This window comes from Taurulus bubalis, assembly GCF_910589615.1.
Source record: "Taurulus bubalis genome assembly, chromosome: 17".
Lineage (NCBI taxonomy): Eukaryota > Metazoa > Chordata > Actinopteri > Perciformes > Cottidae > Taurulus > Taurulus bubalis.
This window is the reverse complement of record NC_136605.1, coordinates 11,810,975-11,836,173: the sequence shown is the minus strand read 5'-3', so window position 1 is coordinate 11,836,173 and position 25,199 is coordinate 11,810,975. Positions and strand designations below refer to the sequence as shown.

The 25,199-nt window shown below is 41.4% G+C and overlaps 4 protein-coding genes across 5 annotated transcripts; 3 read left to right on the top strand and 1 right to left on the bottom strand.

The window, feature by feature from the left end:
• The first annotated feature begins 2 nt into the window (after window positions 1-2).
• Window positions 3-2,810, top strand: cldnk (claudin k). Its single transcript, XM_079233803.1, has 2 exons — window positions 3-746; window positions 1,735-2,810. The coding sequence occupies exon 2, from the start codon at window positions 1,937-1,939 to the stop codon at window positions 2,579-2,581; it is 645 nt and encodes a 214-aa protein (XP_079089929.1). The 5' UTR covers window positions 3-746; window positions 1,735-1,936; the 3' UTR covers window positions 2,582-2,810.
• Window positions 2,811-4,661: 1,851 nt separating this feature from the next.
• hgs (hepatocyte growth factor-regulated tyrosine kinase substrate) lies at window positions 4,662-14,289 on the top strand. Of its 2 annotated transcripts, none has more exons than XM_079233841.1 (20): window positions 4,662-4,801; window positions 6,376-6,460; window positions 6,590-6,665; window positions 6,836-6,928; window positions 7,758-7,875; window positions 8,520-8,572; window positions 8,738-8,806; window positions 8,937-9,061; window positions 9,829-9,940; window positions 10,154-10,252; window positions 10,332-10,424; window positions 10,585-10,623; window positions 10,727-10,921; window positions 11,040-11,253; window positions 11,346-11,518; window positions 11,607-11,747; window positions 12,007-12,190; window positions 12,323-12,459; window positions 12,550-12,732; window positions 12,856-14,289. In XM_079233841.1, exons 1-20 carry the CDS (start codon window positions 4,765-4,767, stop codon window positions 13,012-13,014), a joined length of 2,385 nt encoding a protein of 794 aa, XP_079089967.1. In that variant the 5' UTR covers window positions 4,662-4,764; the 3' UTR covers window positions 13,015-14,289. The 2 variants fall into 2 exon arrangements, with proteins under 2 accessions (XP_079089967.1, XP_079089966.1); XM_079233840.1 differs by having other exon boundaries at window positions 10,332-10,427.
• A 221-nt stretch (window positions 14,290-14,510) lies between these two features.
• Window positions 14,511-15,719, bottom strand: LOC306750145 (methyltransferase-like 26 B; the record flags this gene model as incomplete). Its single annotated transcript, XM_079233541.1, has 6 exons — window positions 14,511-14,579; window positions 14,666-14,744; window positions 14,827-14,894; window positions 14,993-15,052; window positions 15,169-15,331; window positions 15,520-15,719. The coding sequence occupies 6 exons, from the start codon at window positions 15,717-15,719 to the stop codon at window positions 14,532-14,534; spliced, it is 618 nt and encodes a 205-aa protein (XP_079089667.1). The 3' UTR covers window positions 14,511-14,531.
• An 852-nt stretch (window positions 15,720-16,571) lies between these two features.
• Window positions 16,572-20,349, top strand: mrpl12 (mitochondrial ribosomal protein L12). The gene is made up of 5 exons (XM_079233673.1): window positions 16,572-16,722; window positions 18,089-18,287; window positions 18,378-18,440; window positions 18,669-18,806; window positions 19,789-20,349. Exons 1-5 carry the CDS (start codon window positions 16,664-16,666, stop codon window positions 19,903-19,905), a joined length of 576 nt encoding a protein of 191 aa, XP_079089799.1. The 5' UTR covers window positions 16,572-16,663; the 3' UTR covers window positions 19,906-20,349.
• Window positions 20,350-25,199: the final 4,850 nt, after the last annotated feature.

The window sequence follows — 25,199 nt, the reverse complement described above, 5'->3', positions numbered from 1 at the left end:
CTTTTTCATCTTCATACATCATGTTTTTATTCGTATATGTATTTATAATTCTCCAGTATACAGTTGCTGTGCATGTGATTATCAGTATCAATCCAGTGTGTCAATTACATCTATTTATTTACAAAAATCCCTGAAAACTACAATGAACCACACTTGGAACAGTGAAAGAGGTTGAATAAGGACTGACTCCCTACACTCGAAAAAACTTCAATGAAAGCCATAAACAGATTGAAAGGGAAAGAGGAGGTTAGAAGAAAAGAAAAGACTCTCATAAATGAACAAAAAGAAGAGAACATGGGTTGCAGAGTTGGATGGACGTGAGGGTCTGCGGGGTTGGGACAGAGGTTGACGAGGAGCAGGGAGGGAGGGCACAGCCAAACAGCAGGGCATTGTGCTCGTACGCCAGGCACTGGGAGACACACTGAAACACATTCACTCATTCACACACTAACTCCGTCGTCCACACAAGCGCATGCTTCTGCCCACCGCCACACAGACTTGCGCTGGCATCTCGGAGGGCAGCCCCATCTCCAGTCCAGTCCTGGGTGTCCAAGCTGATCGACCCGCTCCGCTTCAGCTCACCTGACCTTTGAGACAGAGCCTCCCCTTCTCTCCAGCCTTCCTGGGGACTGAACTGAATCCTCAGGGCCGTCGGTCATCCACAACTGATCAACACAAGCAAAGGACCAGCAGCACTAGCCTGTGGACCGAGGGGAGCAGCCAGAGTCCATTATACTTCTTTTGAGGTAAATATCCATACATTTCAAAACATAATTTCAAAATAAATGATCCTGAAAACCGATACATTTATGTGAAATGTGAGGATTTTGATGAAATATAAAGACTGTTCATAGTTGTTCTTGCATTATATGTTTAGCTGTATCACAATGTAATATTGTATCACTTATTTATATAGTCTCAGTTTTAGGAGCAGGTGTATGGATCACTCGTGCTTCATTTACAAAAATGTCCTGAAAATGATCCCAATAGACAGAGCCGTTAGTTGTATCAAAGATAAGACATAGTTTATTAAAGTGGGGTCTTCAGGGGCCTTTGAGGGAATTTGTGCGCAATGTTTGTAACAGTGGGAGAATGTGGGCCTGTCAGACTGATTATTCTGGTTTCAAGGATTCATATGATCCATTGTTATCTGCCCACTTAAAAAACAGACTGTTCGACTTTATTCATATCAAATCAAATAAAACATCTCTCAAATTGGGATCTATTGGATACATGTTTATCTAAAAGGATAAAGTGTCCTTATGACATTTTCTCATCCATCCATGTCATGAAGCCACCTCTGGATTAATTGTGCAGGGACAGAATTGGTGAAATGTGGATACACAGAGCAGAGATAAATAGATGACATAGGTCTTCCTGGCCCACTCTGCATGCCCTCATGAAAGATGCTTGTGTTCAGAGTCTCCTCATGTTTTTCTGAGATAATCCACTCACCAAGCAAGGCGTAGCTCGACACCCACAGCTGTGTCAAAGACGGCTATTCTCTGTGCTTCTCATTGGAATCCACTAAACATGGGCCTCGTAGCCTGTTTTCAAATGTGTATGATAAATATATGCTCCATTAGTCTTGTCGTACTTCACTGATGTAATGCTTGCTGTTCCAAGTGGGAGGAAGTTAGAAATATGTTTTTGTATTTGTGAGTTTTGGAGCACTATTTGTGTGATGGATAAAAAAAGATCAAAATATATTCTACTTTTCTTTTTTCTTTTCAGAATTTCAGGATACGTGTCCTTGTCTGACCCAAGCTGAACTCCACACCATCATCACCAGAGGATCCAGCAGTGGAGCACAATATTTCCAGTACTGTATAGACTGTCACATTTCTTTGTGGGACTATAAATTGTCCCTCTGCGACAAACAGAGACTGAAATAAAACAGAGACAAATCCATCTGATTCAAACGACACCTTTCATCATGGCAACTACGGGCATGCAGCTGCTGGGCCTGGTCATGTCCCTTGTGGGGTGGGTGTGTGGGTTCATAGTCTGTGTCATCCCCCTGTGGCGGGTCACCGCCTTCATCGGTAACAACATAGTGACGGCTCAGATCATTTGGGAAGGCCTCTGGATGAATTGCATTGTGCAGAGCACGGGTCAAATCCAGTGTAAGGTGTATGACAGCTTGTTGGCTCTGCCCAGTGACATGCAGGCTGCCCGAGGCCTCACAGTGTTCTCCATCCTGATCTGTGGCCTGGCCCTGGCTATGGGGGTCCTCGGAGTCAAGTGCACTAAGTGCATTGGTGTAAACAGCGCCAAGGCCCGTATTGCTCGCATCTCTGGCGCCCTCTTTGCCTTCGCAGGGTTCCTCTATCTTGTCCCCGTCTGCTGGACTGCCCACTCCATCATCAGGGATTTCTATGATCCACATGTGGCGGCCCCACACAAGCGTGAGCTCGGCCCTGGCCTCTACATCGGCTGGGGGGCATCAGCCTTGCTCCTCATTGGGGGATCTCTGCTCTATGCCGGGTCAAGTCCCCCTGGCCTCCCAGGCTCTCCCACCTTCAGTAGTGGAGAAAGTAGTCCTCGCAGGGCAGCCTCACAAGTCAAAGGTTACGTTTGAGCTCTGAAAATGTCTGAATGCCTTCAAGTCCCACAAATGCACCCCAAACGACGACAAACCTGATTCCTCACCATTTGATTTTGCTCCTTGTAATTATTTTATATTTAATGTTATTCCAGGAGGCTGTTTAGCGAAGATTGAACTTGTTTTATTATTTCATACCTGATATTCTTCAATAACCTTGTTCTCTGTATGTCGGTGTAAAACACAATAAAAGTTATGGTGCTCCAAATTCTCTACTGAAGCAAATGGTGTGTGTTCACATTTTTATGATAACAGATATAAGATCTTACAACTGCATGTGTTTGAGAGACGTATTATAGTAGTTTTAATAAGAAATGCTTTGTTTTGCTCCTTTATGTAAACACTACTGTGTTCTACTGAGTGTAGAAGAACAATAGAACAATGGGGATGTGTGTACTTTTGCTTGTGGTGCCATATTGTTGAGAAGTGTGTGTGTGTGTGTGTGTGTGTGTGTGTGTGTGTGTGTGTGTGTGTGTGTGTGTGTGTGTGTGTGTGTGTGTGTGTGGTACTCCATCTCCTATCTTCCATCTCGTCTTCCTTGTACCAGGGACAAAGAAAAGCACATCTTTCTTTCTCGACATAAGAATCCTGGGATTCCTTCAGTTAACAAAAGCAAACCAGACTCTCTTAGCACAAGTGATCTCAAAGTACCTTTGAGATCACTTGTAACTCTTTGTCAAATCGCAAAGGAAAAGCCATCCAATCACCTATCGTGGATATCCGAACTAATATGATTTTGACTAACAAACAGATCAACACAGGATGTTTGTAACACGTGTGTTCCTATCTGTAGTTATAATCTCTGGACTCATTTACTTTGAAGTAAATAGTCGTCCAGAGTTTAAAAAACAATTTCAGTGAATTAAAACCATTACAGACCCTTGAACTTTGATTACTGACTCGATGCATGCACTCGATTTCATTTTCTAAGCTACATGTTTTTAAACTAGATTAACTGCATAGAAGGTTTAGCCTGGTATTTGCGTTCTATTTGCTTTCTATTTGCTGTAAACAGTCAAATGATTCCGTCCTGATCAGCAGAGGACAGAGCAACACAATGCCACTTTATAAAGCATTACAGCACCACAATGACAATGGGCACCAGTGTTCCAAGTGCCAGGTAGTGACTCATACATGACCTAAGCAAAGCTTGGAGAGTAACGCCGTGAATACAGTAAGGCAGACTGTGCTTTAACACTACAATAGGGAACGCGTAGAGTAAGACACTATTTTCATATCTAAGCAGTGTATTAGGGGCGGCTGGAGCTCAGGGGGATGAGTGGTTGTCCCGCAACCGTAAGGCAGCCGGCTCGATTAGCAGTCCCCCATAGCACACTGATTAGGTGAGGACAGAAATATGTATACCTTATGCACCGGCAACCATTCCCATCAGTGATGTCACAGACTGCTGGAATACGTACACTGGTGCATGTGTGAACAAAAAACAGATTTTTAGGGGTGGCAAGTTACTCTTTAGCTAATTTTAACAAGCCTACTTTGTGTAATGTTGGGTAGTTCAATTTACTATTCATTAATTCATCATATATCCTATACTCATACAATCTAAATTTGACGTTTTAACTGGTATATATAACTGTCATACTGTAAAGGTCGTGGAGTAAAACGAAGGCAACACTGTTTTCTTCTGAAATATAACTAGAAATAGCATCCTACGTCACAACTGTATTCTGCTACTGTAAATGTACTTCCACCTCTGTCTATATTATTATAACATGAATACGTATATGTAACGTTACACCTAGTTGTTCACTACTTGCAAACATGACAGTCATGTATATTCCTTTATCTGTCCTGCTTGTCCCAAACAGTTATTTGTATTGCTGTGTCAGTACATTGAGAAAGATGCAAAACTGTAGTCAAATTCTTTGTATGTGCAACGCATACTTAGCCAATAAAGCAGATTCCTATTTGTCCTCGTGATAACTGTACAATGTACTTGCTATTGTCATTTCCAGTCGCTAGAGGGAGACAAACGCTCCCTGTTGTCGTTTCTCCGGCGGAAGTGGGAAGTAGGAAAAGCCGTACAGCTGTGCTCGGTGGCTAACAGAGGAGCTAACAGGCGAAACCTCCGCGGTGGAAAAGACCCGTTCACTAAAAACAAGACGCCGCGACAGATACTCTGACACTTCGGATCCGAGATGGGGAAAGGCGGAGGCACGTTTGAGAGGCTTCTTGGTGAGTTATCGTCACACTCGTTGAGTTGGTAGTTTATGAGCCAACTGTGAGACAAAGTGCGATGTTTTTTCCCCAACGCATTGTTTTGACAGAGGGCTGTGGCTCTCGGGCCAGCTAACAAGCTAGTTAGCTCATACCAGCTAACAGTCTCGCTGCTATTGTTCGGAGGCCCAGACGGGCTCACTGAGGCTCAGCAGCCCGATTAAACGGCATTACAATCGGATTCGTCCGATGTGTGTGTGTTCCCTCTCCCAGTTGACCCAAAGCCACGTTACCGTCTCCGTGTGTTATCTGCTGTTAGCTGAGATAAGCCAGGCTGATGGTTTTCTTCAGCTTCATTATTTAGTTAGTAATAACGTTACTGTGTAACTCGTGACTCATCTGTTTAAGAAAGCATGCAGTCATTCGTGAGATAACCTGCTTGTGACTTCTAAGTGTTGTTTAAGTTGTTCAGCTCCCCAACAGGTTGATTAGCTAAACGAGTCCTTGTTTAGATCCTTTCTATTGAAATACAGCTGGCAAAGATGATGTCACAGGGCTAACTAGCTTAGCTTTCACGAGCCGTAGCCAAGTTTGTCCAACATGTTAAAAATTGACAGTCACAACTTTTAAGTTATATTAATAACTGTCAGACACAATTGCGTATTAACACACTTACCGGTAGCTTGACCTTCTAGAGTAGAAACGAACCTGCAGCTGATAAACAACTCTCTGTGCATGTTGAGCATTATTATTGTGATGGATGATGATCACGTTGTTTGTGTTGTGGGGTGTTAATTTGAAACACAGGGATTTAGAAATAACCACCATGTAACTGGATCCACTTGTGCAACGAGATTCCTAAAACTAGTCGTTACCACAGAGCCTCAAGATCCGGCGCAAAGCTTGAGGGCCCTCATCATGTCAGTGGCTAGTGAACTATAGCTGTGCATTTTTACACATTCCCACAGATGCAAATAGTTGATTTATTGCCACAAGCTAAATGCCAAACAGTCTGAGGCCACTACCCTCTTTGGCTAGACCAAATCACAACACTCACAGTGGAATCAGTATAACCACATTTTGGAAATAAGTGCGGACATTTTAACAAGTGAAATAAGTCCAAACATTGTGTTAATCATCAGGCATCTTTCGAAACTAAGCTTAGACAACATTTATAGAAAATGTACAATAATGAAAAAGATAATTCCCAGATGACAATGTTGCACAACACAAGGTCAACAGATACAACTTATGTTTGTTTACTCAATAAAACAGGAACGTGGATGTGATTACTGTGTGATTGCATTAAATCAAAAGAAGCCTAACACAAGATACAGTACATCTATGTATATATACATACACTTATTGACATTTTATTTGATATAAAAGTCACAAATTAGAGCCTCCTAAATGACCATAAAGCTTGTTGAAATCCTCTCCAACCAAAACAGTTTAAACTATATATATATATATACATAAATACAAAGATTAGATGAACATGGTTTCCATGAAGCAAGTCTATAATAATAATAATAATAATAATAATAATAATACCTATGTTATAAAGATTTAACCAACTGTTCTAATTGTAGATAAAGCCACCAGTCAGTTGCTGCTGGAGACTGACTGGGAATCCATCTTGCAGATCTGTGATCTCATTCGACAAGGAGACGCACAGTAAGTCATTCTGTCCATTTCCACATTCATCATATCACCTTGAAGTTAATTTGATTATCAGGTTTATTGTTACTTAATTTATTGCCTTGAGTTTTCTATTCAGCATTATTTGTGTGTGTGTCCCTGCAGAGCTAAGTATGCTATCGGGGCCATTAAGAAGAAGCTGAATGACAAAAATCCCCATGTAGCCCTCTATGCTCTTGAGGTAAGACGTGTGTACAGTGGACAACGTACAACTGTCTATTTTGTTGTGTTGGGGTGCTGTTTTGTCAGAATTTCTTCACTTGCTTTTTCGGAGAAAGCTTCTTTGGTGAAATGTGTGTGACATAGATGGCGTAGTGAGTGATTATGGGATTATGACACCTCACCCTTCAGGTCCTGGAGTCCGTGGTGAAGAACTGTGGCCAGACAGTCCACGATGAGGTGGCGAGTAAACAAACTATGGAGGAACTGAAGGATTTACTCAAGGTTACCCTTTTTCTGTTCATTTCTTGAGCTTCATAATCCTGTTCTGTTTAATTTAAAATATACTTTTCTTCCTGTAATCCCGTTCTTTCATCGTTCAAGTCTCAACATAAACTAAAAAAAACATAGATTTGCATGAGTTTTGACACTAGTTTAGTCAATATTGTCTTTTCATGGTCACAACCTTTGCTGACAAAGGTGAACTGAAGTCAGAGTTTAGGGCTACAACTAACGATTCTTTTATTATCAGTCCACTTATTTTGTTTGACCAGCAGTCCAAAATCTCAATATATTCTGTTTAGGGCCGTCAAAGTATTGATTTGTGCACTATTTGTTTCATCTCTAAATGTGTTTAAACAATATATAAATAATATCAGTCCAACTATGTATTATATAAATAATATCAGTGCAACTATGTCTTATGTAAAAAAGCAGTGGGAGGTTTGAAGACAGTGTTTCGTGAAAGACGGAGTGATCTGTCTGGACATATCTTGGCTGGAAGTCTCCCCACGTCAGGCAGCTGGCTGCATAACAGCCTGATGAGCAATATTTCATTGGATCTTTGCTGCCTCATGTGACATGAGCTCCTGCAGCTCATGCTGGTTTCCACTTCCTGATGATGTCATAGCCTTGTGACAGGAGTGTTTTTTCAGACAAGAACAAGGCACTTCCCACCTCTGTTCTTGTAACCAAACACAATGTTGTTTGATTCAGTGTGTGTTTGAAAAGCTTGTTAAAACAATGTTATTTGACAACAGAAATCTATATAAACACAAGAGGGATAGCAGAGACTTTTTATTTCATTGTGTGGTTCTTTTACCACCAGAAACAGACGGAACCAAATGTCAGAAACAAGATCCTGTACCTGATCCAGGCCTGGGCTCATGCCTTCCGCAACGAACCCAAATATAAGGTGGTCCAAGACACTTATCAGATCATGAAAGTGGAAGGTGAGTGGACTCATGCTGGGTTATGCTTTGTTTTCCTCCCACCAAGCTTGGCTGAAAGGAAGCTTAAGGATCTCTAAAAGAATAATTACCCACACAAATGTTTCCCAGTCCCGTCTTAGCTACAATTACATTCATGAAAAACACAGTAACATTTGTGTAATCATGGAATTACAATTCCAGCAATATTTTAATGATTAATGCCCTATTTGCACGGTACTAGTATATCCTTGGGACCTTTAGTAATTTGTTTATAATTGCATACGAAGCCGTCTTGTTGGATGTTCAAATTTCACCGCTAATTACCGTACCAGGTTTCTCCAAACACAAGTGTCAAGTGCTAATATTAGTCCGGTGGGAATCAGAGTCTCTGTGATTTGGGGTCAAATATTTGTGAATGTTTTGTTTATTTTGCAAATGTGTTGCATGAAACACAGAGGTTTTATTGAGGGTAATTTCTAAATCTCATAAGGTTCCCTGTTCATATTAGTCCCGTATGAATATGGCTTCAAACTGAACTGAAGGTTCAACAATATTCAAAAACACTGTATTACAGAACAATTATTAGCAGAATCAGAAATGGCTTATTGCCAAGTGTTTTACAAGAAATTTGGCTTTGTGATTCATTCTCTTTTCTGTTCTCACAGGTCATGTGTTCCCCGAGTTCAAGGAGAGTGATGCGATGTTTGCAGCTGAGAGAGTGAGACATTTAGTTTTTCTTGTTTCGCTGATGTAGAATTAGTGACATCCGTCAGTGATATTTGTACATTTGATGCTGGTTTGGCGCTGGTCATTGGCACTGAACTGTTCAGAAGAGATGTGACCTCATCTGTAGTAATAGGTGACGTCTGTCTGCTTCGTCCAGGCCCCTGACTGGGTTGATGCTGAGGAGTGCCACCGGTGCAGAGTCCAGTTTGGGGTTATGACAAGAAAGGTAGACTGAGACTTGGAGATTTTATGGTTTCCTTTATTCATTTACAGCAGTACATGTGTGAGTGAGTGGAGTAAATGTTTGTGGCGCGAGTCAGGAAGTTGACCTTGATTTGTGTTCTCTGCTTCTCCAGCACCATTGTCGAGCCTGCGGCCAGATTTTCTGTGGCAAATGTTCGTCGAAGTACTCCACCATTCCAAAGTTTGGCATAGAGAAGGAAGTGCGTGTATGTGAGCCCTGCTTTGAGCTGCTTAACAAGTGAGTTGCCACGTCTCTCAGTCTCAGAGTGGGAAGTGTGGATGGTGGTTCTGAACAGTGTCTCTATGTCTGAAGAGCACTACGTCATTAGCTGCAGTATGACACTGTATATTACTATGTTGCTCAAGTTATGCCGTATATGGTTTGGCTATTATACATTGTTCCTGATCACTGTAAGCCTTGATAGCTTCTTGGTTTAGGGTTAAATATTTTTAAAGATTAAATGCCCTTCTCCATGCGTTGGACATTTTGCTTTTTTGTTTGTTTTTGTTTCACAAGCTCCCCCAAAGAGTTCGTCTTTTTTTTTTAGCCCCGTTTGTTTCCTCGCCATTTATAATGAATTCTATCACAATTTAGACTTTGCTGATTTGGTATTTAACACTAGATGTCCCTGGAAAAACACAACTTGATATGCCACAAACTCTTTTACTGTTTGTATGATAAAAACACCAAAGAACACATTGTGCAGTTTCACTGGTCTATGTACTGTATAGACTCACTTTGAGCAGTGCTGCAAAATAAGGTTTTTGGCATCGAATGGCTCGATAGCAACTAACATTTTAGTCGGACATAATTCCGTGTTAATGGGATTCGTTGACTGACTGATTTCGTACGTTTAAACCATCAGACCTGTCCTAATGCTGCCATTCTTTCTGGCAAAATGAATTATTTATCACACCAATAATTTTTTGAGCTTAACGTTTCTCAGCTTGTATTTGCAGCATTGACAGTTATGCTTTTTCTCCCTGATCCCTTTTCCTTCCCAGCCACCCCTCCCTCTCTCCTCCACTTAGGAAAGCTGAGGGGAAAGCCCCCACCCCGGGCCCTGCCGAGCTGCCTCCTGAGTACCTGACCAGCCCGCTGTCCCAACAATCCCAGGTAGAAGTAAAAAATGAGATGCCTGTTGGTGTTACTGGTATAGTGTATATGCATTTTGTGGAGGAAGGAAGTCCTCAATTAAGGTCTTCCCCCAGAGGGAAACAGATCACCACGGCTTCAACGTAACCTGTATGAGATTATTTTTTTCATTCAATCATTATGGTAGTTTGTGAGCTGTTTCTGGATCCTACCATTGTTCTGCTCTCTCACTAGATGCCTCCCAAGAGAGATGAGGCAGCCCTGCAGGAGGAAGAGGAGCTACAACTGGCCATTGCCCTTTCCCAAAGCGAGGCTGAGGAGAAGGAGCGCGGGGTGGGTTGCACAGCTGAAACTTTGCTTTGCATTTGTACTCTAAAGAGACAGTGATGCATTCCTGTGTGTGTTCTTACAGAGGCATAAGAACTCCTACTCAATGTATCCCAAAGCGGATCCCACTCCAGTGACTTCCTCAGCTCCCCCAGTCAGCACGCTCTACACTTCTCCGGTGGTGAGACCTGTCCTAATGCTGCCATTCTTTCTGGCAAAATGAATTATTTATCACACCAAGCATTTTTTACGTGATTAAACAAACCGTCTACTGATTATTGAGCAAATTACGGAAATGAGTTTTGTCACTGACCAATGTGATCAATATGCTTCTTCAGAACTCCTCTGCTCCATCAGCTGAAGATGTAGACCCTGAGGTATGTCATATCCTTCTCTTCTTCAATACCTGCATTATAGCAGACTAATGGGGATTGTACATAATGCTTGTAGTACTGATGGTAATATGTCACATTATTCCAGCTGGCTCGCTACCTGAACAGAACGTACTGGGAGAAGAAACAGGAAGAGTCTCGCAAGAGTCCCACCCCCTCAGCTCCTGCCCCTGTGCCAATGGCTGAGCCGCTTCCACCGATCAGTCAGCCAGTAGAAAGTCATGTCCCTGTCCCGGCCCCGGTCCCGGCCCCGGTCCCTGTCCAGCCGGTCAGCATAGTGGAGGTATGTTGACACTCTGTGCTGAGAGTTGATGTTTGTTGGTATGTTTTACTTCGAGCTGAACTGGAGTACGACAAATGACGTTCCGTGTTTTTGCTTCCCTCTCGTCACACACCTGCAGCAGCAGTACCAGAACGGTGAGTCGGAGGAGAACCACGAGCAGTTTCTGAAGGCTCTGCAGAACTCCGTCACCACCTTCCTTAACCGCATGAAGAGCAACCACATGCGCGGGCGCAGCATCACCAACGACAGTGCTGTGCTCTCACTCTTCCAGTCCATTAACAACATGCATCCACAGCTGTTGGACATCCTCAACCAGCTGGATGAGAAGCGATGTGAGTGTTGGCTGTGCCTGAGTTTGTGTGTGTCCCAATGCATTTCAGAGTGTCCAGTCCCTGAACTATCACATCATTTATGCCGTCTGCAGTGTACTATGAGGGGCTGCAGGACAAGTTGGCTCAGGTACGCGATGCTCGGGCAGCACTCAACGCGCTTCGGGACGAACACAGAGAGAAGCTGCGTCGTGCCACAGAGGAAGCGGAGAGACAGAGGCATATCCAGCTGGCGCAAAAACTGGAGATCATGAGGCAGAAGAAACAGGTAATGAAATAAGGCTCTCTGTGGAAAAATGCATATATTGATACACTGTTCATAACCATGCTCACAAGTGTTTGTCTTTGAACTACAGGAGTATCTGGAGATGCAAAGACAGTTGGCCATCCAGCGTCTCCAGGAGCAGGAGAAGGAGAGGCAGATGCGTCTGGAGCAGCAGAAGCACACGATCCAGATGAGGGCCCAAATGCCTGCGTTCTCTCTGCCCTACGCTCAGGTACACACTGCATGCGATTAGCAGGCTGATTGAGAGGGTTGATCCCAGTCCGACGCGTTGGCAAGACACATAGGCTTTCATGTTGAATGATTCAGAATCACACTGCCCTCGGGCATTAACTGTGCTCTTTGTAATTCCAATCAGCAGAACAATGTTTAATTGGGCTTGACAATAAAATGGTGGTTTAGACACCATATTTACCTCTTCATAACCCTTTGAGATTAAATGTCTGACAATATATGCATGTGCTGTTACGCAGATGCAGTCTTTGCCCCCCAATGTGGCGGGAGGGGTAGTGTACCAGCCCGGTGCTCCACCCAGCTACCCGGGTACCTTTAGCCCTGCTGGTTCTGTGGAGGGTTCACCTATGCACAACATCTATATGAACCAGCCTGGGCAGACTGCACCGCCACAGTACCAGGCTATGCCTAATGCTGTCCCAGGTGAGAAGACCTACTTTTGATAGCTTCACTAGAAAATCAGCTTGATTAATTGCCCCACGGCGAAATACTCAGGAAACATTTCTCAGTGTGCTCCTTTATGTGTGCGTGACTGATTGCCCTCTCTTCCTCCAGATCCCAATATGGTAAATGCATACATGTACCAGGCTGCAGGCACTAATGGGCAGCCTGTTCCTCCACCTGGCCAGGCTCCGCCCACAACTAGTCCACCATACACCAACTATCAGCCCACACCCACACAGGGCTACCAGGTCTGCATGACTCTCACTTTCTTTCCATGATAAGAACTACAGAGAGAAGAGAATAATTAGCTCACTCGATGTTATCCTTGCTCTGTGCAGAATGCGGTCTCTCAGCCCCAGAGTATGCCCCCGATGCCCCAGCCTGCACCCACCAACGGTATGGGTTACATGGGCTACCAGCCATACAGCATGCAGAACATGATTTCAGCATTGCCAGGACAGGACCCCAATATGCCCCCACAGCAGCAGTACATGCCAAGCCAGCCACCAATGTACCAACAGGTCAGCTGCTTTTTTTTCTTCTTTTTTTTACTTCCTTCTATGTTAATGATTAATCTTTGATTTCTGCTTTTTATTTCAATCCTCACCAATCTTATTTTTTAACTTTACTATTTGTCTTGCTAGGTGGCTCCCCCTGGCGGCCCCCAGCAGCAGCAGCAGCAGCAGCAGCAGCAGCAGCAGCAGCAGCAGCAACAACAGCAACAGCAACAACAGCAGCAGCAGCAGCAGGTCCCTCAGGCTGTGCCCGGCAGTGCAGAGGCACAGCTCATCTCCTTCGATTGAATGCATGCTGCAGGGTCTGACACACGACACCCTCTCTCCTCCTTTGGTCTTTCCCCTCACGCTCCGGACTCTCTGCCCTCTGGAAACACACACACACCTCCCACCTTCCACCTTGCTGTGATGTTGTGGCAATGTAAACTATTGTGATGATGTTGCAGAACTGTCGATCTCCTTGCCTCTCCCCCACTGTAGTCTGGGAATGCAGGGTGAAGCGGCAAGAGAGGGCACCATAACTCTTTCGCCCTCTTCCTCCCTCTTTCCAGCTGATATGTATGTAGTATTTCCTTATTATATGAATAACTGAAGGTCAGAAATAGTCAGTGGTATTAAAGTAAAAAAAAAATAAGAAAGTATGATAATAATTGAGGACAAAAAAGACAAGACATAACTATCCTTTGTCTCATATTTTTCTATAGCAAAATCTGCATGTTAAAGCTTCTTTATTTTCTGAAATTTAGGTGAATTATTGGAACGTATCCTATCAGTTTGGGCAGTGATTGAGAGACATCTCTAAGTGCTGTTTTAAGAGATTATGGGTGTGATGTCTAGGAAGAGAAAGCACAGTCAAAGGCCTGAAATATATATATGGCACTAACTAAAATCTCCATCATGTTCACAGCTTGCCATTGCAGCTGTAGGTTCCATTCCTTCTCATGCGCACACAAACTGGGGTCATCTCGTTTTGGCATTCATTAGTTGTGCACTGCTTGGATTAACACGGGTCTTCATGTACTTTCTTGAATAGCGAAACCTATTTCAAGGATTGGGCATTGTGGGAGGAGTGTTCGAAAATTAGCTTGGTGGTTGTTTAATCCTCAATAAATATAGTTTCATAAATTTAATAATTGAAATGACACGGCTCGTGACCATAAAACAAACTACAGTAGCTCTACTAGCAGCCCCGCATCTCTTTATTAAAATGATTTGTGTTGCCGATACAAGTACATTAACCTATAATTAACTGAAAATGACCTCCAGGCATTGGGTTGTAACTGTCACAGATGAGGACATTTACGTAGTAAATAAAGGTGGGAGCTTGTTTCTAAAGTGTACTTTACTCTCCAGAAATGTGGAAATGCTAGGAGAGCAAACATTATGTGCCGCATGTATGTATGTATGTATGTATGTATGTATGTATGTATCACGCACCCAATCAGTGATTCTGTAACTCTTCAGTTGACATCTGTGAACTTCTTTATTCCATCATAATGATCTGTCTGACTTTAAAAGTAATTTTACAATTATATTTAATAAATATCTGGTTCTTATTGTCCACTTGCTTGAACTTTTTATTTTTTTTATTTATTTTTTTTAGGATTGGAAAAGAAAGAGATGTATGGTGTGACAACTTTAATTCATGTGAATATAGTGTTCCATGTTACGTTCATTCATGTTTCAATAAGAGGAGTAAAGACCATAACATGAGTTATGAGTGATACGATGACACATACTTTAACATAACTTATTATTGTGCATTACAAAAGAAAATTAGCTTTTCTTTGTGCACTTTGGCTTCTTCAAAGTTTTCTGAAGATGAGGCACTTGTAATATTCTTCCATCTCAATCTGGAAATGAAAAACAATAAGGGTGTGAAAGCTATATTGAAGTTATTAGCAGGTATTGTTACCCGGTGCTGAAGCATGCGACTCACCATCCTCTCCATGCGCATCCGGTTCCCATAGGCCAGCTGTCTCAGCACATCGATGTCTGGAAGACCCCACTCTGGATTCCTGTGTAAAAGCGTAAATCATGTCAGTCTATTTACACCCACACACATATTGTTGCATTAGACACAAAAAAACGGCCTCTCACATTTGTCGAAGCTCTGCATCCAGGTGTTCATTACAACTTGGTGTAATGGTGCCATTGATCGCATACACCTGGAACCAGTTTAAGATTTGGAAAGGTGTCAGCTTTTCCACTTCATGTGATCATGGTATTTTGAGTCTGTAGAAACCTTCTTACTGCTGGTACATACCGCATATGTTATCAAAAGGCCATTTTGTCTGAGGATCTGACCGGCTCCAGTGAAAACACCCTAGGGAAATTATTTATGAAACGGGTTCTGCCACATTTGTGTTTCGTTCCATCACAACTTATTATTAAATCTATAGCTCAATATCTTGTTTTTTTTATATAGATAACCAGGCCTACCTGTGCTGTTTTGAATGAGCTGTATTGCAGTAAGTTAATGGCAATAATAACGTCACAGGAGTTGCAAGATAGGCCTGCCCATTTCTCCCACGGCTCGCTGGCATCCAGGTGGACGGGCTGCAGCACGTTCTTTTTATGGGTTGCAGCAATGTATTCCTTAATACTGAAAGTGAGTATGCAGACTTAATCTTACATTTGTATTTCAATATGAAATAAATGAATCACTTGCTACTATTTTATATCCACATAACTGGAAAATGCACAACCTGTTGCTCACAACACTCACTGTCTCGCACTTGACTGTATGACTGCCATATAACTATTGAAAGCCTTTTTCTGTCAGACACAAACCTGTCCAGAGACTCTTCTTTGATGTCTGATGGCTGCCAGGTAACAAAGGGCATCTTCTGGGCAAAGCGTATGACATGCTGCCCAGTTCCAGATCCCAGCTCTAAGGCGAACAGCTGCCTGTGGGACTGGTCCTCCAGCACATCTTCAAGCATTAAACACAGACTCTCCCAGTTCCTCTCTGCCTGCGGAGACAGCAGCATGGTCTGGAGGAGAAAAGCAGAAGGACGTGTTACCCTAGTATGCCAGTCTATGCACTGATTTACTGTCTGAGGATTCCTAGCTGGCAAATGGCATATTGGTGGAGCCTGATCGTGGTGGACTGTAACTACAGATGGGTGCAGAGATTACCTGGTTAAGAGGATTCCCTCAGTGCTCCTCCCCAGTGGTCAGCACTGACTTGTACAGTACAGGTATGACACACAAACAGAGAGAGACAAAGATCAATTCATGCAATAAGTTTGTCTCTGGGTAGCAATGCCAATCAACATGATAACCATTGTCATAATGTGTCGGACCATATTGTATGGTGGTGTATCATATCGTACCTGTGTATGTTTAGACCCACAAGTGTTTGCTGCTATCTGGTGGTCATATTGAAGAACTGCAACATTGTGGTTTGGTTGGTTAATATACAGTCTATATGTTAATAATATATATATATATATATATATATATATATATATATATATATATATATATATATATATATATATATGTCTACCTGTGCTGTTTTGGCACATATACATATATATATATATATATATATATATATATATATATATATATATATATATATATATATATATATATGTATATATTACATTATATAGTACATAATTACATTTAGAGTTATATAGTTAGTACTATTATCTATGAATACACATATTGATACCTGGCGCTATTTATGATAAATAATCTGAATGAATCAGTTTATGCACAGTTATTTTTCCTTTTCCCATGTCCCTTACGGGTTCCCGTAGATTTTCTACGAGTTCACGCAATGCATTGCGGGTAGGTCAGGAGCGGAGAACCAGCAGTCGAGAGGACGCCATGTGCTTATGAAGCAGAGTGACCCGGCTGTGACAGACTTTGCTTGTTTTATTTTTAAAGGACACCGGGGAAAACGGCTCCAGTTAACGCGAGCATGTACTGCACCAGACGCTGCCTCCAGACCGCGCTGCGGGTCGCAGCGACCTCACACCGGTACGTAGCGTCCGCCGAACAGGCACCTCAATGGAGGCAAAGGTTCATCACGATCCGACTGCCTGCATCCTCAAGGGCAGACAGTCGGTGACTGCTGCCTGTTACCGTCGTTGTTAAACATTCCGTTGACTCTGCAGCTGCATGTAGTCCGCAACCATGTCACGTTATGTGAAGTATGTCAGCGAACGTTAGCTTTGGCCGGCAGTACCGTTAACCGAGCACCTTCAGGCTTTATCTGTCGAACCGCGACGTAGTATTCTGCAGATGCTCACACGATACAGTGTCCTGGTGGAAATCGTGTTAAAGTACCATCTGTTTGACGTGCTCCTCCTCGGAGCGGCGGACGTCACCAAGGTCATGCTCGTGTGACTGTTGGAAGTCATGTGTTTGCTGTTCAACTAACTGCACGCTGCATCTCCTAGCTTACTCATTTATTTTAACAACCGTTTTTAACTGTAGCTACCAGACCTGCCAGTAGTTAACCTACTGATGTCAGGCTGGTGTAGTCTCATCCTGGTGTGTGTGTGTGTGTGTGTGTGTGTGTGTGTGTGTGTGTGTGTGTGTGTGTGTGTGTGTGTGTGACCCCACCTCCACACGAAGAGGCAAAGGATACATCTGAGGATCACTATCTGCTTTAGCAGACTTTCTTTTTAGGACAGTTTACAAGTTTCTAAACCAAATTTGATGTTTTCAAACTGCATGTTTTTTGACAGACCATGCAAGTCACAGAAAAGTAGCAAATCCTCACACTTGAGAAGCTGCAACTCAGGAATGTTTATTTTTATCACGTATTGATCAACATCAAAATAGTTGCTTGGTCGGGCAAGTTATCCATAAATTGACATATCTATTTAGTTGTGCTTCTGGCTCTAAATTATTTTACCTCTTCAACCTCCTAAAAATATTCAAATCAGTTTAGAAAGAATAATCATTTGAACTGGTCTGTGATGCATGCACTTCTGAAGACACTTTGTTGTTATGAGTGGGTCACAAGCATTCATAATTTGCACACACCACAGCTGATCACGGCTAGACAAGTGTGAATGCATTATCATCCAGTAACTTAAGCCAAATTGAGAATAACTGGTCAGTGGTACATTGCGAATGCATCCATTTAATAATGTTGAAGAAACACTGCCAAAAACATCCAGTGTGCTGAGACAAGGATTGGACGTTTGTACCATACGCTGACTGTAAACCTCAAATCTTTTTGTAAGGCGGAGCACTTTTTTGATAAATGATAGTTTCAGTTTCTGCAATTGTCAGTATTTAAAAGCTCTTCTGTTGACAGAGGCACATCTGGATTGGCTGAGTCTTGTCTCTTGAGCTTTAAGGACCTCCGTTAATCCATCTCCTCATTTTCCAGGCAACAGCTTCAGCGGCAAACGCCAGCCTTGTGTACGCTCAGACTCCTGAGCACCAGCCCCACCCTCCACTCGGACGCCATCGCCACCCCTCCTCTTGACGGAGCACCCAAACAGTATTCCTCCAAAATCCAACAACTTGTCGGTGACATAGCCAGCCTCACTTTATTAGAGGTGTCGGACCTCAACGAGCTGCTCAAGGTTTGTCAAGTCAGGACTCTAAACCACAATACGTCTTGTCAGACCGCTGCAGCTCATCTTGAGTGACGATCTGTTTTGTTTTTTTTGCAGAAAACTCTGAACATTCAGGATGTTGGAATGATGCCGATGTCTGCATCAGCTCTACCTGCCGCTGTAAGTACAGAAAGTAGACGATGTAACTGGAACACTTTGCAATATCATAACCACTCATCTGCTATCACACCTCTTAACACTACAACTTAAGAAAAATACTTTTTATTGGAATCAACACTTCCCAGGATACACAGGATATTGATGTTGTATCACTGCAAGATATACTCATTTCTTATCATTTCAGTTTGCAAATTAAATTTCTATATTTTTTTCTCTGTGTGAAACTAGGCCGCAGAAGAAGATGAGGTGCCAGTCAAGAAGGAGCAGACTCACTTCACAGTCAAATTGACAGAATTAAAGGCAGCTGAGAAAGTTAAACTTATAAAAGAAGTGAAGAACTGCATCCAAGGCCTGAATCTGGTGCAGGTAAGTCTCATCATTAGTGCTTAGTCCTTGATATTGAGTCATCTATACCAGTGGTTCTCAAATGGGGGTACTAGTACCACAGGGGGTAATTGAGATTTAAAAATAATATATATATATATATATATATATATATATATATATATATATATATATATATATATATATATATATATATATATATATTTAAAATTATCATAAATTCAAAAATCCTTTAAAATTGTTATTTAATAAATATTCAATGATATAAGTGTAAGTTCTTAAACTGAATTATATATATTCTATATTAAATCAGACTCTGATGGCACAGGGCTGCATTGGATTGTTTTTTCAACCAAAAATGCTTTGCTATGGTTAGGGGTTACTTGGCTGGAAAAAAATTCCATAGGGGGAACATCACTGAAAAAAGGTTGCGAACGACTGTTCTAAAGGTACCCTGGAGTTATAATAAGGAGGAATAATGTCTGCTGATTGACAGCAGGTGGCGGTAACGTGCCAATAAATGCAGCAAGCAACCAACACATTGTAGAGAGGCCGGCTGCATGTTGGCAAACATGAATGTGAACAATGCAGGATTTTAAATATTATTTATAACTGAAACATTTAACATGTTTGTTCCACCTCAAGGGTACACACAATGTGTTTAGTTGAGAAGCTATGTTTAAAGGGAAACTCCACAGGGTGCCCTTAATATACATTTAGACTATTTATATAATATATGAAATATAAGACAATATAGTGCTTATCACAGATTTCATATGGTGTTTGGTGTAATATCTATGGAAACAGGTGCATCATCGTTAACCTGATAAAGCAGAAATATTTCGACAGCCTCTCAACACCACAATCAGACTCCCTTTTAAAAAAATGTATATTATTGGTTTCTGCAACATGTTGCACTGGACTCAGGACAGTATCCTAGTTCCTGTTTTCCAGATTGGGTAAAGGCACACTAAATCTTCTTTTCATCTCTTTCCTAAACCAGGCGAAGAGACTAGTGGAGTCTCTTCCCCAGGAAATCCGAGCCAATGTGTCCAAAGAAGAGGCGGGGAAACTGAAAGCAGCCCTCGAGGCAGCAGGCGGCACCGTCGTGTTGGAGTAGATCTACTTGCCAATCCGTTGTCCTTGGGCACTTAATCCTTCATTCTTTTATTTCCTTTTTTTTTTTACGTGACAAAGAGGAGCATCCTGGGAAACAAAGAAATGCCTTCTGACATTATTATTGTCTCTTAACATCATCAGATGGGGCAGTACAACTCAGACTGAACTGTCCAGGCACACAGCCTACACAAATAGCCACCCAGCTGTTTGCTTTTCTTTTCGTCTGTTCTTGTGTCTTTCTGATGCTTGTGAAGCAAACAAGCAACAGAAATACGGGCCTGACTGATAAGTCAGTTGGTCAATTTGTGTGTGCGTGTGTGTGTACGTTTTAACTTTTCACAGAAGAAAAGATTATGCTGTAGGGACATAGTTACCATTCCCTACTGCATAATCTTTTCTTGTTGTTAAAGAACAACAGATCCTGTATCTAGTTCAGGATGGCAGGGCTGAGTCCTTATTACTTATATAATTGTTAATAATGTGATTAAAGTTGAAATATCCATAAATATTTGAACTTTCTCTTACATGTTCTTGCGTGTGATGTTATGTGAAAATATTGGATATAAATATATTTTTTTTGTGTTCCGTTAAACCTATATCAATAAGCACAGACTGAAAAGTTAATTGTGACTGTAAAGGCTAGAAGTGAATATTTTCATCTACAGTAGTTTGCTTCGTGCTTTCTGTTTTTTGACCACTCTAGGTCATATCTTTTGAGGGTTTGAGACACTTCTGTTACCCGTTTAAACCATAGTCTGTATATAAAGTGTAATCTCCCAAAAGCTTTACGTACACAATTACGTTGCTGTCCGGGAAAATAATAATATATAAAGTAATAATTTACACACAGGTTTGAAATGGAAAGAAGACCTGTATTTTCATGTATAGATATACTGTGTATGACATTGCTAATGCGGTGGGTTTCTTGATGAGTGATCGTGAGGCAAATGAACTAGCAATCAACGGGCAGGACTCTGTATTTGGCACTCGAACAAGATTACAAAACAGTCGTTCCCTGACCGGGAATCGAACCCGGGCCGCGGCGGTGAGAGCGCCGAATCCTAACCACTAGACCACCAGGGAAGTTGTTGATTTTGTTAACAATGTATCACTACATTCTTCAATACAACAAAAAATGACTAATGTCTATAACAATTGCACACAGCTGACTTATCATAGTTGGAAAAACGTTAATGTTATTCACGATGGCTGTGTTGTATTTAATTATCACAGTAAGACAGCATGCACAATAGACCAACGACCATGTTGGCATGTTATTGAGTAAACACAGGCTGAGTACAGACTGGATGGTGGAGATATTTTGTGATGAACTCTTTACTGTTTGTCTTGATTATTTTTTCGATTGTAGATTGCCACCAGGTGGTGTGTGTAGTCTGTATTTAAGGCTTTTACATTTGCCCAGAAAAAAAAGCATTTATGGAGAGAATAGAAAAATGAAAGATATCTTACACTATGAGACATTTTGAACAGTATATGAACTGGCAGCTTGAAAATAGAAAGTGAAAAATAGAAAGTGCTCAGATTAAAAGGTTAAATGCAAAATCTAAATCACAAAAAATGGCAATCAAAATGTAAATGGAACCATATCAGATAAAATATTCAAATTGAAAGACTTGTTTTCAAACAGGGAATGCAGGAAAAATAAAAGTTTCAAGGCCTTTACAGCACACACTTTGACTTGTCATCAGCACAGGTTTTACTAATAACATTATTGAAACTGAGGCATAATTAAGCAATAAGGTACGAGAGGCAGTACTGTATCGTGTATAATGTACTGTTCAAGGGTGTTGTTGGCAAAACGTTGAACAGTACATTATTGTAGATACAGTACTGCCTCGAGTACCTTATTGCTTTCATAATACGGTTACCAGCGACTTTAGAAATAGTAATCGTTAGCTCCCTTTCAGCACAAAATAGTTGTAGCCACCAAACGTTGTGTATCGCATTTCAGCGACAGAGAAAATAGACCCGTATGTGTATGGCTGAACTGATTTAAAAGAGACTACTGATTCTTAAGTCTTCTAAAAAGACTAAACATAGATGTAATTCAGTTCTGGTTATGTCATGGGAGTGTCATGGGAGCCCTGCAGTGTCATTGATGATGCTTTCAGGCTTCTTTATGATGTACCACTGCAGGAAGACATGACATTGAATCAAGTTTATTTGAGATATAAAGAAAACAGAGAACAATTAAACTGCATGTAGATGCAATCAGAACAGGTAACTTAGAGCAATAAAGCACTTCACTTGGGTGAAATCTAAAAATGCAGACTATCCAATTAGGAAACTCAGTTTTCAGCCACATAATTGTCTTCATCATTATGACCTTCAAGTAACTGTAAACTGATTCTTACATAAAGTATACATTTAAAGACGTAGACTAATGGATGCCAAGCACAGGAAAGAATGAATCTAAACATCTCACACCACTGCTGCACTACTCATTTAATCATGGCATCCTTTAAAAAAACAGGTGTGTGGGCTTTAGAAACTTCCAGAAGAAGAATTCAGTAGCTTTCCAAACTGTTAACTCTGAATAAGAGTACAGGCGTTAGTTAGTTTTTGACCTCATGACCCTTTGTGTGACAAATACTTTTTTAAACTTAATGACCTTTGATGTGTGTTAGTTGAATCCTGGGATGTTGGCATACAGCATTCACAAAACTACAGCAGCACTCAAGCTGACATACTATTTTACATCAGTCATGTATATTTCCTCACACAAACAAATAGCTCCACCCCTTTCTCGGCACAGAAGGATGGAGGCTCTGCACTTACTCCACTGGACACACTCAGCCATAAATTAAACCACAATGTTTAGCTCTTTTTCAGAAAATGCAGGTTTACGTAAAGGCCGCTGTCACTGAGTTTGCCTTCAGTGAATTCCATATAAGGAGTGTCCAAATATCTCCAGCAGCGTTAAAGGATGAAGAGAGCAGCCTTGGACAAAGTTGTCCCAGTAACCTTTGAGAAGCCGACACTTTGCCTTCTTGCTCTGGACTTCGTTTCACCAACATCATGCAGGAGAGTTGCATTTTGGAGTCTCCTCAAGTCTCCTCTTTTACACAACCACTGGATTTAATTAAGATAAAGGATAATTGATTTTAAATTTCATTACCACTGTGCCATTTTTACTTTCAGAAAGTAGGAACATTCTCCAATTCGGACCCATTGATCTGTCTGTGTTACGTCTGCATTGCATTGTGGAAAATGTTAATGGATCCTCTCGTATCCTGTTGGCACCAACTTTCAGAATAGCTTGCTGTTTCATCGCAATGATTCAGTTTACCCAATTTCCTTGGAAGTTGGTGAGTCACTTTGGCCTTGATGTGCCGATGAAATACCTCGGTCATAACGATCAATAGAATTGTTTGGATGCTTTCAAGTGCGTACAATGATGACACGCAGCTATTACCCAGCTATTGAATGCACACTGACAACTGATTAGGAGAACAGCAGACGCTACACGTGTAAAGTCTGCCCCCCTTTATTTCCAGGTGCACTTACAGACGCAGCAGGAGGTGAGTGGTGACGATGACTGGAATGGCTGCTGACGTGGCGAGAAGGTTTTCTGATTCTCTGCACCTCTGCTGGAAGGTGGAAAACTACACAAACACGCACACACACACACGCACACACATATATGTAATACATCATGAACTCACTCTACATTACATTACATTATATTTAATTTAGCTGATGCTTTTTTCCAAAGTGACTTACAATAAGTGCTTGAAGTTCTTCTTCAAGAAGGCCAAACTACAAATTGCTATAGATCACTTAAATCGCCATTTAAGTGTTATTTAAGTGCTACTTTCTTTATTCAATGTATAGTCGGGAAAGATGTGTTTTAAGTTTGCGACGGAAGATGTAGAGACTTTCTGCTGTGCCCATGTCAATGGGGAGCTCATTCCACCATTGAGGAACCAGGACGGCAAACAGTCGTGACTTTGTTGTCCATGCTGCTCAATCTTGGATCGACGGCTTCATTCTTTTCACTCTTTTCTCCTCGAAGACTAATTCTCTGTGACAGTTTGTCATTTGATGAGATGAACAGGTCAAAGGTCTCATGTCTTTCTACCACAACGTCTTGCTGGGGGTCTTTGTAAGTAAATGTGTTACATCTTGACAGTATTCGGGTGTTGTTAGTCTATATCTTATTTTATTAGTTAGATTAGAAGATTAGAAAAAAACATTATTAATCCCCAGTGGGGAAACTCATTTGTCACCAAAAGTCAGACTCATACAGACAACAACAGACAAAGTTCACAGTGCACAGCAGACAAGAGACAAACTACAAACAACAAGCACCAAAAAAATGCCAAACGAAACAAGACAAATGACCGACATTAGAAAAGATACTAAATCTAAAAACCACAACTGAAGGTGTTCATTAAAAAATCAAAGACCTTCTGAGTCGTTCAGTAGAACACTTTGGCATCCTGAATCGCTCACTGAATGAACTTCTGAGTCCTTTAAAAACACAATGTAGTGGATGGCCTTCAAAAGAAACAATTGTTTTTAACTTGGCTCTTGATCTCTTTTCCAAAGTCCGGGGGAAGGCCAATCACTGAGCCAGCCTTTCTGATCATTTTATTGATCCTGTTTTTATCATCCGCAGTAATGTTTAATCGGGACCCCAGCTGCCCAGTGAGTGTAGTGGATTAATCATTATTATCAAGAAAGAGATGTTGCGTGTATGATACTATAGCTCTTTTGTATATCACATTATTGGCATGGACTCCAAAGTCATAACCTGCATAATGCAGTGCTGTTACTGTATTGCCACCAGGATGCAATAGCCTAAATCAGATGTAGAGAAAAACTATTTTTCAGCACTGAAATAATAAATAATTCAACAAGAATGTTGTAGTTTTATAAAAAGATGTTCCGTCTCTTTAAAAATTTTATGGAGAGCAAATACTAAGAGCACCGCAATTATAAATTCAGGGTTGGGTTGATGTGAGATTTAGATTTGACGTCACCAACAGAAGAAGCCGTCACCTTTTCTGCTCGCCATTCCAGTTTAATTGGCCAATTTCCACTGCATTCAATGGAAAGATAATCATTCTGAAGGTTACTCATCCTGATAATGATTTGACTTTGACATTTCTGTCATCTGTGCAGGATGTAGAATGGCGTCAAGTTCCTGTTAGAGCTGCAGGAGAAAGTAAGTGATAACTGAAAATGGGAATATATATTTTTTATGTAGTGGAAACTGTCTGCAGTCATCCAAACCAAATCACCAGACTTTTTTCTTCTTCTACCAGTTAT

Coding starts and splice junctions, on each gene's coding strand:
- cldnk (XM_079233803.1), top strand. CDS start 1,937: ATGGCAACTACGGGCATGCAGCTGCTGGGCCTGGTCATGTCCCTTGTG.
- hgs (XM_079233840.1), top strand. CDS start 4,765: ATGGGGAAAGGCGGAGGCACGTTTGAGAGGCTTCTTG. Junction 9,062..9,828: donor TGCTTTGAGCTGCTTAACAA/GTGAGTTGCCAC, acceptor TTTCCTTCCCAG/CCACCCCTCCCTCTCTCCTC. Junction 12,191..12,322: donor TATGCCTAATGCTGTCCCAG/GTGAGAAGACCT, acceptor CTCTTCCTCCAG/ATCCCAATATGGTAAATGCA.
- mrpl12 (XM_079233673.1), top strand. CDS start 16,664: ATGTACTGCACCAGACGCTGCCTCCAGACCGCGCTGCGGGTCGCAGCG. Junction 18,288..18,377: donor ACCTCAACGAGCTGCTCAAG/GTTTGTCAAGTC, acceptor TTTTTTTTGCAG/AAAACTCTGAACATTCAGGA. Junction 18,441..18,668: donor CATCAGCTCTACCTGCCGCT/GTAAGTACAGAA, acceptor GTGTGAAACTAG/GCCGCAGAAGAAGATGAGGT.